Source organism: Lithobates pipiens, unplaced genomic scaffold (assembly GCF_037356315.1).
Source record: "Lithobates pipiens isolate NorthernLeopardFrog02 unplaced genomic scaffold, aLitPip1_a1.2 Scaffold_8, whole genome shotgun sequence".
Taxonomy (NCBI): Eukaryota; Metazoa; Chordata; class Amphibia; order Anura; family Ranidae; genus Lithobates; species Lithobates pipiens.
The window spans coordinates 434,017,130-434,036,588 of NW_027507903.1; the positions used below are offsets into that span (position 1 = coordinate 434,017,130).

Genomic DNA, 19,459 nt, shown 5'->3' on the forward strand with positions numbered 1-19,459 from the left:
TGGCACTCTGAAGTGGGGTCATTTGACCCTTGTTGGGCCTATTGGCACAGTTCTATTTCCCTAGTTGTTGCCCATAATTGCCTGAAAACATCCCTGGGTCTATAAATATCAAGCCTGTGTCCTGTATTGTGTAATTTAAGATAAAAGGAATTTTGACCTATAAATTCCATATCTTGAAGTACAGTACAGGACACGGGCTACCCTCCCTTCTAATTCTGGGTTACTCTGCATTGCTTGCTACAAAACTGCAGACTCACTGAGTGGGGTAGGATTATAGGGGGTATACCCAGGGGACATGTCCCTCCAAAGCTTTCCAGTTTCCAGTCTTTTTCTCATGACTCGATTATTGGGCAGGGAGCTCTAATTAGCCAAGTTTTTGTTTTTGGTTGCCATTTGAAAGTATTTCATGCTCAATCTCCATATAATTTACCTTCATCTGCCTGCGGAGAATGTTGTGTGCTGTCATGGTTATCTGTGTTGTATGCTGTGATGGACTGTTGGCAATCTGAAAGGTTTTTACCTTTGATTTGACATGCTTTGAACATTGTATTGAACGAGTCTTGCTTTTCCCTTTGATTTATGCTGCTGTATAGGTGTAGGCAGGACCACAACAAGAGGTGGGCATTAGGGGCAGCTGCCCTGGGTGCAATGGTTTACTTTAGGGATGGGGGGCGCCTTCCTTCTGTTACAAGGCTGACAGGAGTACCAACAGCAGCATCACTACTCCTGTCACCCCAGTGCTAGGAGAGGAGGAGAGCCGGATGGAGGTGCGGGCTATGTTCTCTCTCCCTCTCCCCCCTCCTGCCAGTGCAGTCCTCCTGTATTCAGAAGCAGGGAATGGTGTACACAGATGTACTGATATATAATCATACACATAGGTTGGACTTGATGGACTTGTGTATTTTTTCAACCTCACCTACTATGAGAGATCCAAAAGGAGGCAGGGCTGGGCTCTTTCTCCAGAAACTACCTGCTGTCGGTGCAGTGCTGTTGTAGCCTATAGAAATAGCTGCTGGCTTCTGAATAAACGTGCACTGACAGCTCAGGACCTTTTCCTCTGTTATCCTACACTCCCTGCCCACCTCCTCCCCACACTGGCTTGTACCTTAAGGTGACTGGACACTGGAAATTCAGGTAGGGGCGAGTGAACAAACCCTACAAAATCTCGATCTGACAGTGCAACTGTACTAAGAAGCAGGAAGCACTGACCCGATCTGACAGCAGCTTCTGAGGATGAATGGCTTTGAATACCTTCACACCCATTGATTTATGTATGAATGGGTTTGAAGTTAAAAAAAAAAGCCATGTATATGAATGTGTAACGCTGAAGAGAGGACACTAGTAATTTATGTGATGTGAATGTACAATAGACAGTCAAATCTATAAATATTGGGACATCGACACACTGCTAATTGGCAATTCTAATTGCCACAATTCTTTTGGCTCTATACACCACCATAATGGTTTTGAAATGACACAAACAATATGTGCTTTAACTGCAGACTTTCAGCTTTAATTTGAGGGTATTTACATCCAAATCAGGTGAACGGTGTAGAAATTACAACAGTTCGTATATGTGCCTCACACTTTTTAAGGGACCAAAAGTGATGGAACAGATTAACAATCATCCATGAAACTTTCACTTTTTAATACTTGGTTTCAAATCCTTTGCAGTCAATTACAGCCTGAATGAAGTCTGGAACACATAGACATCACCAGGCGCTGGGTTTCATCCCTGGTGATGCTCTGCCAGGCCTCTACTGCAACTGTCTTCAGTTCCTGCTTGTTCTTAAGGCATTTTCCCTTAAGTTTTGTTTTCAGCAAGTGAAATGCATGCTCAATCGGATTCAGGTCAGGTGATTGACTTGGCCATTGCATAACATTCCACTTCTTTCCCTTAAAAAACTCTTTTGTTGCTTTCGCATTGTTCATCTGTACTGTGAAGCGTTATCCAATGGGTTCTGAAGAATTTTTCTGAATATGAGCAGCTAATATTGCCCGAAACACTTCAGAATTCATCCTGCTGCTTTTGTCAGCAGTCACATCATCAATAAATACAAGAGAAACAGTTCTATTGGTAGTCCTACATTACCATGCCATGACACTACCACCACCGTGCTTCACTGATGAGGTGGTATGCTTTGGATCCTGAGCAGTTCCTTTCCTTCTCCATACCACTCTTGTACAAGTTGATCTTGGTCTCATCAGTCCATAGAATGTTGTTCCAGAACTGTGAAGGCTTTTTTAGATGTAGTTTGGCAAACTCTAATTTGGCCTTCCTGTTTTTGAGGCTCACCAATGGTTTACATCTTGTGGTGAACCCTTTGTATTCACACTTGATTGTTGAGTTTGACACACATACACCTATGTCCTGGAGAGTGTTCTTGATCTGGCCAACTGTTGTGAAGGGTGTTTTCTTCACCAGGGAAAGAATTCTTCGGTCATCCACCACAGTTGTTTTCCATGGTCTTCCAGGTCTTTTAGTGTTGTTGAGCTCACCGGTGCGTTCTTTCTTTTTAAGGATGTGCCAAACAGTTGATTTGGCCACACCTAATGTTTTTGCTATGTCACGGATGGGTTTGTTTTTGTTTTTTCAGCCTGATGATGGCTTGCTTCACTGATAGTGACAGCTCTTTGGATCTCATATTGAGAGCTGACAGCAGCAGATTCCAAATGCAAATCACATACTTGCAATGAACTCTGGACCTTTTATCTGCTCCTTGTAAATGGGATAATGAGGGAATAACACACACCTGGACATGGAACAGCTGAGCAGCCAATTGTCGCATTACCGTATATACTCGAGTATAGGCCGACCCGAATATAAGCCGAGGCCCCCAATTTACCCCCAAAAAAACTGGCAAACTTATTGACTCGTGTATAAGCCGAGGGTGAGACATGCCTGTCCATCCCTGTGTGTGTGTCCGTCCATCCCTGTGTGTCCGTCCATCCCTGTGTGTCCGTCCATCCCTGTGTGTCCGTCCATCCCTGTGTGTCCGTCCATCCCTGTGTGTCCGTCCATCCATCCCTGTGTGTGTGTGTGTCCATCCATCCATCCCTGTGTGTGTGTGTATCCATCCATGTGTGTGTGTGTGTGTGTGTGTGTGTGTGTGTGTGTGTGTCCAGCCTACCTGTGTCCCGAGCCTTTGTCCCGAGCCTCCGTCCCGTGCCTTGCCTCCTTGCCTCCGTCCCGTGCCGTGCCTTGCCGCCGTGCCTTGCCTCCGTCCCGTCCCGTCCCGTGCCGTGCCTTGCCTTGCCTCCGTCCCGTGCCCTCTTCGTCGGCGCCTCGGCGGCCATTGTAAAATTCAAAAGCTGCGCCGCCGCCTTCGCCTGTGATAGGCGGAACACTGAATTTCCCAGCAGCCTGTGTTCCGCCTATCACGGACATCGTATCATCCTCGTCCGTAGTACGAGGATGATACGATGTCCGTGATAGGCGGAACACAGGCTGCTGGGAAATTCAGTGTTCCGCCTATCACAGGCGAAGGCGGAGCCGGAGGCGCGGCTTTTGAATTATAGAATGGCCGCTGTCTGTCTGCTCGACACGCTGATCGAGCGGGCAGACAGCGATGACTCGAGTATAAGCCGAGGGGGGCACTTTCAGCCTCAAAAAAGAGGCTGAAAATCTCGGCTTATACTCGAGTATATACGGTACTTTTTATCCCTTAAAAAGTGGGAGGCACATATACAAACTGTTGTCATTTCTACACCGTTCACCTGATTTGGATGTAAATATCCTCAAATTAAAGCTGAAAGTCTGCAGTTGATGCAAATGAATGGTGAAAGATGGTGCCATTTTGTGGGCATCTAGGTTCAGAAATGACTTCCTGGCCAGATATGGTGTAGACTTTTTAGGGCGGCACACCTCTCACCTAGCAGTAAAAAGGGTCGCTGGTTCGAATCCCAACCACGACACTACCTGCCTGGAGTTTGCATGTTCTCCCTGTGCCTGCGTGGGTTTCCTCTGGGTACTCCAGTTTCCTCCCACAATCCAAAGACATGCAGGTAGGTTAATTGGCTTCTGTCCAAAATTGTCCCTAGTATATGAATGGGAACCTTGGATTCTGGGCTCCTTGAGGGTAGGGACCGATGTGAGTGTGCAATGTACAGGGATAGGGACAATTGTAGATGCTCACTCAGGTTGAACTGGATGGACCGGTGTCTTTATTCAACCTTAGCAACTATGAAGCTATGAAACTATGAAGATATGCTAGCTCAGACATGACACAATCACGTATATCTGGTGCTTGTGGTATTCTTGTCTGTGTTTACAAATGAGCACAAATCTGTTCCTTGCTGAAGCCACTCCTTTTATGACTTGCTACAAAGTTACAGTACAGTCTCACTTGGGTAGCAGGTACAAAGGAAATGCCTTCTCCTTCCTACAGCAGATTGATGGCATAATTTCAGCATAGACAAGGGTTCTTGATTGGAGAGCAAAGACTGCTTTGTATTGATTAAAGGTACTGTAGATTTTTATTTAAAACAAATATTACTGTTGTAGCCTGACACAGTACTGACATCTCAGCCCCCCCCCCCCCACATCACTGTAAAGTAAGGCACCATTATATCAAATTATAAGTACAGATTTATTATTTGTTTTTTTTTTGTATTTTCTATTTGGAAATTTGGAATATGCAAGTACTTAAAGTGTTACTAAACACAGGACCCTGCATTCACTATATCTGGTCTCCCACAGTACACAGAACATGGAAAAGCAATAATTTTAATAAATATAATTTGCTAAATACCTTTTCTCATCAGCAGTATATAGCAATCTTGTGACTTCTATCAGTGCCTGGTTAAAGCTTGTAGAAGGAGTTTTCATACTGCACTGGCTGTCCTATCAGGATGCAGGAACCCTGACTCTGTTTGGACAGTGCTGATTGGCCCTGTGCTGATTACATGCGCTCTCAAGAAAAAAACAAAATACCCTCTAGCAATACAAACCAAACTGAGCATGTGCAGCCTGACTCCAGAAACTGTCTTATCAGGACATGTTTTGGGGGCAATGCACAAATAGGAGGATCTGTGCATACAGGAATAAACAGCCTTTTTACACAATGCAGAGGATTAACCCCTTAGGTTCAACAGTGAGCATAACAAGCATGTTTTATTGCATATGCAAGCTGATTTTACTGTTGTGGGTTTAGTGACACTTTAACACCAACAAATGAATAAAAGCATTGCAGTTTTTATTTTTACACTTTTATTTTTTCCACAAATTCTCCTGGTTAAAACCATATGGAAAAGAATTACATGCTATGCATGAGAGAATATCTTGCATATGAAAGATCACTTTGCATAGGAACAAAGTTCACTTTTTCAAGGATGTATGTGCAATTCAAATGATAACGATAATCTTATGGAGAGTTCCAAGAATACATATGTTTATTCTGTTTTATCAAGCCCTGTTATACATTATACATGGGGTTTTAGGGTTCCACACAAACATGCACATATACATATATTACAATTAATATTTTATTATAACAAGGTAGATAAAACCACCAATTCTGTACAGGAACTATGAAGGGCTTGCTAGACTGCACAGCAAAAAAGCACTTTTTATGTACAGGCTAGTGTGAACAAGTCCTTAAAGTGGAAGTAACCCCTCCTATTGTTTTCAGTCAAGGAAGCTGCCATTTTGGCCTCTAATAATTCTTCAACTGCCATAATGCTCCACATGTGATCAGTTATGACACCAGCCATTGGATGGTTTGAAAGTTTGGTTGAGAGCACAACCAATGTGAAAGTTAGCATTTCCTGCATGTTTACTCTTGCTTTTAATTGTTCTTGTACACACTTTGTGGCTAAATACCTAGTTATAGAGTCTAGCTGTCGGTATGAGGCCTCTCAGGTCAGTGAGATGCACGTTTCAGCACATCACGCTGTTTAACCACTTGTTTACTGGGCACCTAAACCCCCCTCCTGCCCAGACCAATTTTCAGCTTTTAGCGCTGTCACTCATTGAACGACAATTGTGTGGTCATACAACACTGTACCCACATTACATTTTTTATAAAAAAAAATTTCCCACAAATAGAGCTTTCTTGGTGGTATTTGATCACCATGGGTTTTTAATTTTTTATTAAAAAAATTAAAAAAGACTGTTAAAAAAAAAACATACAAAACCGTTTTATATTTTGTTAATATATTTTGCAAACAGGTAATTTATCTCCTTTATTGATGTATGCTGATGAGGCTACACTGATGGGCACTGATAGGCTGCACTGATGGGCACTGATAAGGCTGCAATGGTGGACACTAATAGGTGGCACTGATGGGCGGCACTGAAGGTCATTGATAGGTGGCACTGAAGGGCACAAATATCTGGCACTTATAAGTGGCACTGATGGGTGGTAGTGATGGGCACTGAATGGCACTGGTAGGTGACACTGATAGGCAGCACTGTGAGGTGGCACTGATTGGCACCACTGGTGGGCATTGATAGGTGGTACTTGTAGGCACTGTACTGTGGGCACTGATGGGCACTGATTGGTGGACATTGTGGGCACTGATCCATGGCACTGATTTCTGGCATTGGCAGGCAGTACTGGTGGGCACAGAGGCTCTTCCACTTTGGGTCCAATGTCCCTGCAAACAGAAGCTGTCAGCGTGAGAAGAAATTAAAAACGATTACCAAGCCTCTGTTTACATCACGTGATCAGCTATCATTGGCTGACAGCTGATTATGAGGTAAGGGGCCGGGATTGGATCTGTGATCATCTGAGTCTCTTCAGGGGGTGGGTGGGCAGCTTTGAAAGGGGAGGATGTCAATAGACTGCCTCCCGGAAAAGCAGATATGCGCCGTAGCTGTCATTCGGTTATAGCGTGGATCTGAACAGGTTAATGTTGTTCTTAACGTTATTTGAAGTGTCACATAGTTACAGTCCAATAATACGTGACCATCACTCAAGATGTGTGTGCTGAATGCCTTGTCTAGCATACAAAATGGAGGTGCCCGCCAGGCTTGCCTCCGAGATTAGCAGGAACAGAAAAAATGTTGATGGCCATACACTTGGAACAGATGTCAAAACTTTATTGATGCATATAAAAAATAAAAGCTAAAATCATGACAGCACTGCGAGCATAAGCACATGAATGATAACGTGTTTTACACAAATTACAGCACTTACTCATAACACGCCCATTTGTTACGAGTAAGCACTGTTATTTGCATTATTTTTGATCTGCAGCAATAAAGTTTTGACATCTGTTCGGGATGTGTGGCTATCAGCATTTCTTCTGTTCATGTCACATAGTTACAGTTCATTCTTGTCAAAACAAAGCAGCATAGTGCATAACGCAGCAGTGCTGTGACATGCGGTACCATCTAATATGCTGGGTAAAAATGCAGAATGTGTGTAATGCTATGCAAATCACACAAGTGTTGTGGTATGAATGGGGAACATAGAAAATGCCTTGTGGTGATTGCCATTTTTCCACCCTGAGTAAAAGCCAATCACAGTACACAGTTGGAAGGAGTCCTAATGAATGCACCAAAAAGACCTCTGACTTTCAACCTCCTCACATATAGCTTAATACTGTACATAGCTCACACTGTAGCAGTGACCATAACTGGTTTACATAATTGTATAGTTCATTATTTAAATTAAATCCAATAGAGCAGAGGTGGATATGTTTTTCTGGCTGCTTCTTCAGGAGGATAGAATCTAAGTCAATTATAAATAAAAAGTATAGAACCAAAGCATACATAGAATATCCTGTATAAATTACAGTTAACTACAATTTGACCACTTTGTGCAAGAAAAGTAATTTCCCATGTATCATAGGTGCTGCTATCCAGTGGCTAACAACTTCCCTTGTGGGTGGCCACAAGGGAACAAAACGGGGTGAGGCAAAGCAACTAACATGATGATCCAAAACACATCAATATTTCACATCATATTGTCTATAAACTGTGTACCCCAAACTTATGGGCTGTCTATCCCTTAAATAAGACCTCAAGATCTGTTGACCTGTACATAACGCCTATTTCCTGCCACTTACATCATCATTAGTTGTGTGTACTCGACATCTGTATGTTCATGACACTCCACCATTCATTACTGCCAAAAAAATATCTATATAATATATATAACAAAATGACATGCTACTGAAGAATGCAAATCTCCATTTTGTTATATACTGTAGATGTACTATACTTTATGTTGAAGGCATCAATAGTATTTGTTTCTTTTTGCAGGATGGATAACAGTTTAAGGATGTTGTGTCAGAAATGTATAGAAGCCAATATTGATGAATGGGTATGGGTCCTACCTGTGTTCCATGAATTTACTGCTGCATCCAAACCAGGAGATTACCATAAAGCAGCAGGAGACAAGCAAGAAGATGTATGGGCAGGTCTGGAAGGCCTTGCTTATGATAAAGTGAAAAAACGTGAAAGGTAACCATTGCATTGCTATGTAATTTGCCTTTTTTAGCATCCGACTGAGGCACAGAGTTATTGAACAATTTTACTAAAAAAGGTTATTTTCATCACACGTTTAAGGGGAGTGCCATTAACAGAAAAAGTGACCTTTCAGAAAAACTGAAAAAGAGACCAGAAAACATCTGAGGTGTCCTTACCGGCCAATCAAAATTCTTGTTTAATTTTTCCAGAAAAGGAGTTAACCATTTTCATTCTCGTCTATTGAAAGACACAATTCAAATACAGTTGGATTACACTGCTGCCTACAAGAGACACTGGCAAACTGCACTACATTCTTGTTGGCAGGGACAGACTGACAACTCGTGGGGCCCCCGGGCAATAGGAGATTATGGGGCCCCCAGGCAATCAGACATTATGGGGCCACACAGTATACACAAACACACACACAGTATACAATCACACAGTATACACAGACATGTTTCTATTGGCTGAGAAGGTACTGGAGAGGTGGGGCAGCTATAATCTTGGGATATTTAGACCAAAAGGATGTTGGTAAGGGACATTTCAGAGAGAGATGTAAAAAAAAAAAAAAAGATTTTTACATACTTTGCCTGGTTTTACTGAGGCTGGCAACCCTGATGGGGCCCTCTAGTGGCACGGGGCCCTCGGGTAGTGCCCGAGTGGCCCAATGGTCAGTCCGACCCTGCTTGTTGGTATATCAAAAAGGGATTGTGCAGTCAGATTGCAATATATATGATGAGCATAAGCCAACCTTGAGTATATGCTGTATCTTTTTAGCATACCTCAGTGTTTTGCTAGTGTTCTAGGAGGATGGATGTATTTTCCATCGCTCTGCTGAGAAGTGTTTTTTTGGGCAAGTTCTTCCCTTTTGTGGCTTTTTCCCCTTCCTTGACTTCAGTCAAGATTTCTTCACAGCTTTGCTGCTTGAGTTGGACTCTACATAACAGCTATTCACATTGACATTCCTTAACCTGGGTTCTAAAACGGAGTCTCGGGAAGACTTGAAGTCCTTGGAACAGAAACATTATCTTGTGGCACATTGTACCTTTCGTGATCTCCTTTATCTAGAGGGACTCACTGACTTATATGGTCCACTATCTCACTGACCTCAACTCGAACAGGTATCTGGACTCTTGTTGTTACTTTAGCTCAAACTCTATTCCCGCATCACTGCCTTTAACCTAGTCCGCACTTCTGGTATTTCTACTCTGGATTGTGAAGACAAACTCTGGTTAAGATAGCTTCCCGAAATCTGGGAGTCTGCCCCCTTCAGAGGAGCATACCCCTTTTAAGAACTGGCTGGTTAGGTACTTGTTGGGTTCCAGTGTTGAATGCCACTGGTCTCAAGTAGAGGGGGTAGTTCAGCCTAATCCTTCCTTTTAAAAGACCTAACCCTTGTCTAACTGTAGCCCCATTGTTAGCAGTCAGAGTGTGTATTCCCCTTCATTGAGGAATGATGGTGTGGTGGGGTAGCTGGTTTGGGTTCCAGGCAGGCTTGTAGTTTCTGCTGTAACCCCTTAACTACTTCATGCACTGTAGGTAGCCTTCCCCCCCCCCCTGTATCTGAGGACTATGACTCATTGGAGCAACTCCATCCCTGGGTCCACGTTCTGATTCCTCAGAACATGTAGGCCCTTCTTTGGCGGGGGTCCCCCATCTTGACTTTAGCTCTTACTTTGCATCTGTTGCAGGTTCTGCCATGCCTCCACCTTTGGTTAGGGCTGAGAGTCACTGGGAGCAGGAGAGTTGCATGACCCTTGCATTGGATGCGGCAGAGAGTATGAGCCCTTTTTAAAAGGTCGCTCCAAGGGACTTGGGATTTAATGCTACTCCTCTACTAGTGTCTATACTGGAAGGTCAGGTTTGTGCATCCCACACATGGAGGGTGGAGATCATCACTGGAAAACCTGGCAGCACCCTGAGTGGTCAGCAATTAAACACCTTTGTCTCCTGCTTCAGCAACTTTCTACTGGGGACTGCATTTATCTGGAGACCTTTGTGGGACCTCTCCACTGGGGAATTGGTTCCTCCTTTTGGCTAATTGGCATCTTTCTGGGGAGAAGATACATCCCCTTGTCCTGCTCTTCATCTGGTAGATGCTTTTTAGCTAAGATTCTTACCTCTGGTAAAGCATTTGTTAAAGTTTCATTGGACCTAGGTTGACCAGGACTTCCCTAGTCAATGTCAGTAGGCTTCTTCTGATGCTTCTTCTGCAGGCTTCAGTGTCAACTTGGAGTATCTGAGAGGGTGTTTTAGGTTACGTATATCCTCATGGTTTCTTAATGAATTCAATCTTTCCAGCTGGAGCTGGGGCCTAATTTAATTATTAATTTCAGCCTACCCCTATGACAGTGTCTTCAGTAAACCTTGTTTCCCTTTCTTAATGTTGATTTTGTGGATCGAACCCTCTCTTTATGCCCTTGTGAGCTGTTGGGTTGTAATCAGACAGTACTTTTTTTTTTTTTTGTGCTCATTTAGCGTGTTTTTCTTGTCTGGCTAAGCAGAATTTTATTAATCATGGAGCTCTTGTCCCCTTAAAGGGGAACTATAGCCAATTTATTTTGGCTATACTTCTCCTGTAGATCACAGGGCTGAAGTCCTCTGATGGCTGACATCACTGAAATGATCCCGATCATATGGTTGGGATCCACCCAGAACCCTGAATTGGCACTTGGCTTCACCTTTTGGTGATTCACCAGAGAGACTGAGCCAGACCCTCCTGCTCTCTGCACAGCCCAGCACTCCAATGAGTACTGGGGGCAGAGCAGAAAGCCACAGACTGACAGACCTGGCTCTCTGCTCAGAGTGGAGGGGAGAACTGAGCAATCAGCGATGTTTGATTTCTCAATTCTTACTGCAGAGCCGGCAGGGGACAGATGCTGCATCCACCTAGGTGCGTATAATTTTTTTAAATCTGTAGTTCTCTTTGAACCCTCGGATTAGAGATGTTAGGCCTTGGGTCTGTTCGTGAAAACCCACTGCTCTTCTTGCCTTATACTGTTTATTAATACTCCATTACCTTTGGAACCTGCACCTCCCATGGGTTATCCCCAGTGTCCCCTGTTTTGTTGTTCTGTTCTATTGATTACTTCACATTGTGGGTTATGGTTTAATTTGATATTTCTCTTCTGTGTAGTTCATTTACCACTGGCGGTGTCCTTTTCATCCTGACTTGGAGCATCAGTTTGATCCTCCATGCTTTTACCCCGGGTATTGTTTGCAGGTAGCTCTACCTAGTAGAAAGCCTTACTTCATCTGTTCAATTTGGTTGTCGGTTATTCAGGCGGCTCCTGGGCTGCAGGTGGTCCTTAGACCTCTGTTGTAGGTTGTTTGCTATTAACCATACCTTTTGTGGGTTTATTTTGGATGTTCGAACTGTATCTGAATTCATGTGTCCATTAATAAAAACAAGCATTTAAATTGGATTTTTGTACTTGCCATAAAATCCTTTTTTTTAAGTCCATCTAGGGACACCGATCCTATTTCTTTTGTGTTTTTGTTTGTGCCCTTATTTTATTACTGCATTTCCTCAAAAAGGAGGTATACTGGATAGAGGGGGCGTATACTGGGGACTGGCTTATTATTTTTGTTTGCCAGTGACCAATCCTTCTGAAGGTGAAAGTATAACTCAACTGCATCTGAATTCCTCTGTCCCTTAATGGAGTACAAGAAAATGATTTTACAGAAGTTAAAAAAAGTCCTAATTGTATTTATTTCATTTTTGCTGATTCAAACCCAAAGTCTGACATTGTAAAATTATTTTTTAATGCTCTATGGGGAGGATTTTCAAGTCACATGGGCTGTTGTCAAGGAAATATAATAATTTCTTATTTATATGGATTATATTTATATTGTTATACATTTTAAGTGCATTAAAAGAGAAGTATGGGACTTTTTTAATCCTATAATCATACTTAAGTGGATGCATCATCGTTCCGATGCTGCATCTGTCCCCTTCTGCCTCTTCACTGAGAACCGAGCCACAGAACGCTGCCGATAGCTCGGTTCTCTCACCTTCCCAAGAGGAGAGCTGCTGTCAATCAGCAGCTCTCCTGCTTTGCTCCTCCACGCTCACTGGAGCGCTGAGCTGTGGAAGGGTGGGGAGCGCCCGTCTCAGCCTCTCAGCGGCTTGATGAGAAGTGTTGCGATGCCTTTCAGTCCAGGCATTTGTCATATCCGGACTACCAGAGTCAGGATGACACAGTGCCTGGATTGATCTTGGTGACATCAGCAGATAGCGGACCGCTCTCTGCTGAAAATGGGTCACAGGGGGGCCCCTGCCCTACATGCTCATATGCCACTCTGGAACAATCCCCATCTCCCAGAATTGTTGACCATCCCCGATCACAAAATATGGATTGCCAGGGGAATTATCTACCTATCTCAGCTAGTCACAGGTGGCGCTGTCAAGCCATTATAGGACCTCAAAGAGGAATTTGATCTCCCCAATCACATGCTCTTCCGTTACCTTCAGGTTTGTCATGCCCTTCAATCCCAGTTCGGAGCTGCCACCTCCCACACTGGAATCGATGCCCTTGGCCAGTGTTGTCCTTGGCTCGACTGACCTTGGAGAGATAGAGGATCAGCAATGGTGGGAAGTACTAGAAACCACAAAAAAGTGTCACTTAAACTATCGGACCGCCTCTACCACCTTTATATCCTCCATCAGTCCTACATTACACCAACCCGCATATCCAAGTATAGGCCTGTCAATGACCCATCCTGCCCCAGATGTGGCGCCGCTAGTAGCACTTTTTCCCACCTTATGTGGTCTTGCCCACCCATACAGTAGTACAGGGTGCAGATCATAAAATTCCTTCATGACCGAATGGGCTCTCCCCTGACATATATGCCCACGTCAATGTGTACTTGGCCTTCTCCCCATTCCTGAGAGCGTACGAAGTGTTTGACGATTTTTTTACAGGAAACCCTGTTCATTGCTAGAATGCAGATAGCCCTGCTCTGGCTCAGACCCCCCCACTGTTTACCACTGGAAGCGGTTGGTGAACCTTACCCTTCCCTATAAAAGAGTTCTCTACACCGAGGATGCCCTGGTAAATTCAACAAGACCTGGGACGGATGGGTGAATGACTCCTCCACTTGTGCCACTTAGAAATGTCTATCCCTGGAGTTGGTCTACACCGCCTCATTGGCGAGCACTCTTGAAGCCTAGGCTTTTAAAGATCAGGGGTACTCATACTACAAGTGCAGGCAATTAGGCATGGCAATGTCTTGTTTATTAAATTGCTCTGTCAGACAATGTTTTATATGTTAGTAGTATTGTACCCGTTGTACCTGGCACATTGTATGCATTATCCTGTATCATCTTTTCTCATATCGTCTTCCAGGACAGCCTCTGAGATATAGGGCTCCTCCCTCCGGGGACAGGAAACACGTCAACCCAATCAAATAAAAGGTGTGGTCCTCCAGGCCCTCCTCAGTTTTTGTGTTTCCTGCCGGATGGGAAGGAGCACGTCGGAACTAGTAGGGGAGCTTTTTCTTCTCAGGGGTTGTCCTGGGGGAGCACCTGGTGGACCTGGCCCATAGCACCCATCGGTCCGTTCGGAGGGAGGAGAGGGCAGCTATCCATCCCCGCTGCCATTTAAAACGTTCGGAGAGAACAGGACCCCGATGGGTGGCAATCTCCCCCTCTATCGCGCTAACTGCTCGTACCTGGTCGGTTGGATGGCAGGCGAGAGACATTCAGATCCACTGGCTGGCGTTCGGGTACTGTAAGCGGTGCGTTCGTAAGGAACGCATGGCGTGAGTGGGTGGAGTTTTTGTGTTCCGGCATCCGGAAGTGGGAGAGGCGCACTTCCGCCGGATTCACGTCATCAGGGGGCACCACGGGACCTGTACCAGTCCTTTGGGTGCAGCGGTGTGGCTACAGGGCTGTCTGGAGCAGTGTGAAGGCTCAGGGAGACTGAGTAAGACACTGGAACCATGGAGGGCGCAGTTGTGCAGGTGGACTCCGGTTCAACAGGCTCCAGCACCTCTCAGGTAAGCTTGGTGAGGGCAGACCAGGACTTACACTGGGGGGGTGGAGGGGTCACTCTGACCTTAGTACCCTCCCGGGGTGGGGAACCTGCTGGTGAGGGGGGCACTTCCTAGGCAGACCCTAGAAGCACAGTGGTGTGGTCAGGGGTGGTATTTTAATGGGACCCTGTTTTTCTTTGTTTTTAGGTCAAACAGGACAGAGCCCAGATACCTTTGCCCAGAAGGAAATGTGCCGTGTGTAGGGCTAAGTTAGGCATCGGCTGGGAGAAGCCGCTTTGCCTGGATTGTGTCAGTAGCCTGATGAAAGAGGACTCGGTGGCAGCTTGCCACAAAGTTTTGACATCCATGAAGGATGAAATCCACTTTCCAGTCATTCAAGAGCATGATGGATAGGATGCAGGGTCCTTCTGTCTCTTTACCCAGGGCCGTGAGTATGCCCTCCTTGTCTGAACCAAGTCAGGAGGAGGAGGTGGATAAGGAGAGGGTACCAAGGTCGTTAGCCTCCTCTAGGACAGAATCTACTTCTGAGTCAGAGGGGGAGGAAGAGTCCATTAGATCATCCAGATACAAGCTGTCTTTGGAAGATGTGGGTGACCTCCTTAAGGCAATATATGACACTTTGTAGATCAGGGAAGAACAGGTCCAGCTTTCAAAATACGACATGATGTATCAGGGGTCGAGTGTACTTAAAGACAGGGTATTCCCCGTCCATAAATCGCTGATTGAGGCGATTCTGCTGGAGTGGGAACAACCGGAAAAGAGGCAATTTTTTTTCTGGTAGCCTTAAAAGGAGGTTCCCTTTTGAGATGGATGCGGTGCATCCCTGGAACAAAGTTTCCAAACTTGATGCTCCCTTGGCTAAAGTCTCTAAAAAGACAGATTTGGCCTTTGATGATATGGGTTCTCTCAGGGATCCCATGGATAAGAGGGGAGACGTGCTGCTTAAGAGGGCCTGGGATGCCTCTTCCATTGGGCTTAAACCAGCCCTAGCAGCTACCTGTGTGGCCAGTGTTGGCTTACACAGTTACAATCTCATATTTCAGCGGGCACTTCCAGGCAACAGCTGTTGAAGTCCTTTCTGCTACTGTTCAAGGCAGTGGGGTTTTTGGCCGATGCAATCAGTCAAATTGGCTGCTAGATCTGCCGCATTAGTGAACGCTGCCAGAAGGGCCGTTTGGCTTAAAACCTGGACAGGCGACGCAGCTTCGAAATTGAAGATGTGTGGATTACCTTTTTCAGGGACCACTTGTTCGGGCCAGGCCTGCAAGAGGCGTTAGAGCGCACGCAGGATAGGAAGAAGGCTTTTCCAGAGAAGAAAAAGAAAGCTGAAGGAAAGCGATTTTTTTGGAGGCTCTAGGCAGCAGAACCCACAGGAAAGGGAGGTTCGCCCCAAAAAACATTTGTCGGGTCACAAGGGAAGGAGCAGAGGAGGAATTTTATTCAATCCTCCTCGACCCTCCCCTAAAACCCAGTGACTCCTGTGTCCCAGTGGGAGGAAGGCTGGGGAAGTTCCTTCCACAATGGGATGCTTCAACCGAAAGTCCGTTCATACGAGATGTAATAAGGAACGGCTACAGGTTGGAGTTTGGGTCAGTTCCCCTCCCGAATTTTCAGGTAACCAGGTTACCAAGGGTATTTAAATCAAGAGAAAACAATCAGCGCTCACATGTATAATACAAAACAAACTAATTGCAAGCTGAACACCTAAAGGAGCAATACAAAAAACACCTTAATAACACATCAATTAATATAGATGGTGCAGCGCAAAATACAAAAGTCCACACGTTTTGGTCATATATAACAACAGAAGAGCATGTAGAGCGGGAACACCACGTGGAAAGACCGCTAATTGCTTGTATGTGACACTCCTTCCACCAGTAGGAATAAACTCTTACCAGCTCTGATGGACCTCTGAATTTTCAGATGGTCAAATGCGCGTGTTCACACTCTCGGTGTGCAGGAGTCTTTATTTCCACATGAAAATAGAGCAGTAGTCTGAATCCCTTGATCGCATGCAGCCGACTCCAGAAAAAACCCCAATGGATTCACTCCAGATGTAAGTAGGTAGGTATATGTGAACAGAAAAATCCAGGAACAACATTGCTTTTCTAGCCCGGGCCACAGTCAGGTTACCAAGGGACCAAGAGAAGGCAAAGGCTCTGGGTCTTCTTCTGGGAGATCTGGTAGACCAAGAAGTACTGGTGCAGGTGCCTCCAGAGGAGCGAGGCTTGGGGGTTTACTCCCACGTGTTCGTGGTAAAGAAACCTTCGGGGAAATTCAGGCTGATACTGAATCTCCGCCCCCTGCATAGGTTCATAAAATACAAGCGGTTCCGTATGGAGTCAATCTTCTCGGTAACCAAGTTTCTGTTTCAGGGTTGTCACATGGCCACCGTGGATCTCAGGGATGCATATTTGCATATCCCGATTCATCCGGAGTCTCAGAGGTTTCTCAGGTTGGCGGTGAGGATGAACACGGGATTGGTACACCTCCAGTTTCGAGCTCTCCCTTTCGGGCTCTCGGCCTCGCCAAGGATCTTTACAAAGGTACTGGCAGAGGCGCTGGCCCCGTTAAGGCTCAGGGCTATAACGGTGATTCCATATCTGGATGATCTACTGTTTATAGCCCAGTCAGCCCAACAGCTGCAGAAGGACGTGCAGGAGGCCTTGAGTTTCCTGCGCTCACTGGGGTGGCTGATAAACAAGGAAAAATCCCAGTTGACCCCCTCACAGGAAGTCCTGTATTTAGGATACAGGATCTCTTCGGTGGAGATGAGGGTGTTTCTTCCAGCGGAGAAGATCAACAAGCTAGAGCAGGCGGTAGCCCAGCTTCAATCAGGTCGGGAAGCCCAGATCAGGGAGGTTATGAGAGTCCTGGGATTGATGACATCATGCTTTCCAGCGGTGGCCTGGTCAAGGCATCATCAGCGCCCTTTGCAGAGAATTATGCTCTGTTATTGGGATGGCAGGGAGCAGAGCCTGGAGCAGGTTATGCCCCTATCTTCTGTTGTCAGGAGGTCTCTGTGGTGGTGGCGGGCCCAGGTCAACCTCGACAAGGGTCTTCCCTGGTCCCCACAAGCTACGGTGGTGGTCACGACCGATGCCAGTGCGCTGGGTTGGGGTGCCCACCTAGAGGGAATCTTAGCCCAAGGAACCTGGTCAAATGTAGAGGCAGGTCGTTCCTCAAACCAGAAGGAGCTTCTGGCAGTTTGAAATGCTATAGAAACCTTCCAGTCCCAGTTACAGGGCAGGGATCTGCAGGTTCGGTCAGACAATGTGGCAGCAGTAGCTTATCTGAACAAGCAAGGGGGAACCAGAAGCCCCGCGCTGCAGGCTATTGCGGACAGAATCTTCTGCTGGGCCGAGAAGAACTTGTCCTCGATATCAGCCATTCATCTGAAGGGAACTCAGAATTTGCTGGCCAATTTTCTCAGTCGGCAGAAGATCGGCCAGGACGAGTGGTCCCTCAACAAGAAAGTGTTCGAGGAGATTGTGTCATGCTGGGGAAGGCCAGAAATAGACCTATTTGCAACAGAAAGCAACAGAAAGGTGACACAATTTTTTTTCGTGTTCACCCACAGGATCGGGCCAGGGGAATAGACGCCCTTGCCAATCCATGGCAGTTCGGCCTGTGTTATGCCTTCCCTCCTGTAAGGATGGTGGCGGAGGTTCTGCAGAAGTTTCGGTTGGAAGCTACAGACCTCATTTTAGTGGCTCCTTTTTGGCCAAGGAGACCCTGGTTTGCCAGCATAAAGAGGTTGGCTGTTCATCCTCTGATATTACGGGCAGTTAGGGAGGATTTGCTTTCCCAGGGGCCTATTCCTCAGAGAGACTCAAGCTTGCTGCCTGGTATCTGAGGAACAGATCTTAAGATCACAGGGTTTTTCAGAGAGAGTGGTTAAGACCTTGTTAGAATGCCGTAAACCAGTAACTAGAGCGATTTACACCAAGATAGGGAAAAGGTTTAATTCCTGGTTGCAAGAACAGGGGATTGGACGTCCCGGGGTCCCGGCAGTCCTAGATTTTCTGCAAGCGGGGGTGGAGCTGGGCCTCTCTATTAGCACCCTAAAGGTACAGGTGGTGGCCTTAAGTGTTTTTCTTCAGTCCTCTCTCCAGCAGAATCCTTTCGTCAAAAACTTTTTCAAAGCTCTGGCTAGATCCAGGCCTGTGAAGATGAAGACCTGTTCTTTTTTTGATAGCGATCATGAAGAAGGGTCAGTGAGCCATTTTTGGTAATTTTAGAGGACAGGGTAGTGCTTAAGACTGACCCTAGTTTTCTTCCTAAGGTTGTGTCCACTTTTCATAGGACACAGGATATTATTTTACTAACATTTTTCTCAGCCTCAGGCGGCGATGAGGCGAGATCTTTAAGTTTGTTAGACGTCAGAAGAAGTCTATTAATTTTTTTAGAAGACACTAGGGTCTTCAGGAAGTCAGACTCCATTTTTGTTAATTTTCGGGCGCCCACAAGAGCTGCAAGGCGTCCAAATCTTCTATTGCCAGGTGGATACAAATGGCGATAGTAAAAGCCTATGAATTAGAGGAGAAGCAGGCTCCCTTAGTTAAGGCACACTCTACTAGGGCGGTTTCCGCATCATGGGCAGAGAGGGCTGGAGTCTCTCCGGAGATCTGCAAGGCAGCAACGTGGTCCAGCTACTCTACGTTTGCAAGACATTACCATCTGGATTTAGGGTCTGATAAAGAGCAGACTTTTGGACGAAAGGTCCCCCAGGCAGTGGTCCCGCCCTGACAAGGTGAGCTCCTTGCTTATCATCTCAGAGGCTGTCCTGGAAGACGATGAGAAAACCGGAGTTAGACTTACCGGTAACTCTTTTTCTAGGAGTCTTCCAGGACAGCCCGGTTTCCCACCCAAAGTTGTTTAAGTTGGACTAAGTGGTAAGGATGTGTACTAACGCGATTGTTAGTGTGTTATGTCTTTCAGAGCCTTCCGGCGGTTCTTGGAATAAAACTGAGGAGGGCCTGGAGGACCACACCTTTTATTTGATTGGGTTGACATGTTTCCTGTCCCGGAGGGAGGAGCCCTATA

At 45.7% G+C, this 19,459-nt stretch overlaps 1 protein-coding gene across 4 annotated transcripts in view; it reads left to right on the forward strand.

Moving 5' to 3' along the window:
• The window catches only part of LOC143964534 (E3 ubiquitin-protein ligase RNF213-like), a 582,447-nt gene that overhangs the window by 180,485 nt on the left and 382,503 nt on the right, over positions 1 to 19,459 (forward strand). For all 4 annotated transcript variants that reach the window (XM_077474318.1, XM_077474320.1, XM_077474317.1 and 1 more), the window contains exon 10: positions 8,210 to 8,410. In XM_077474318.1, coding sequence (XP_077330444.1) covers positions 8,210 to 8,410 — 201 coding nt within the window. The remainder of the gene's footprint in view (positions 1 to 8,209; positions 8,411 to 19,459) is intronic.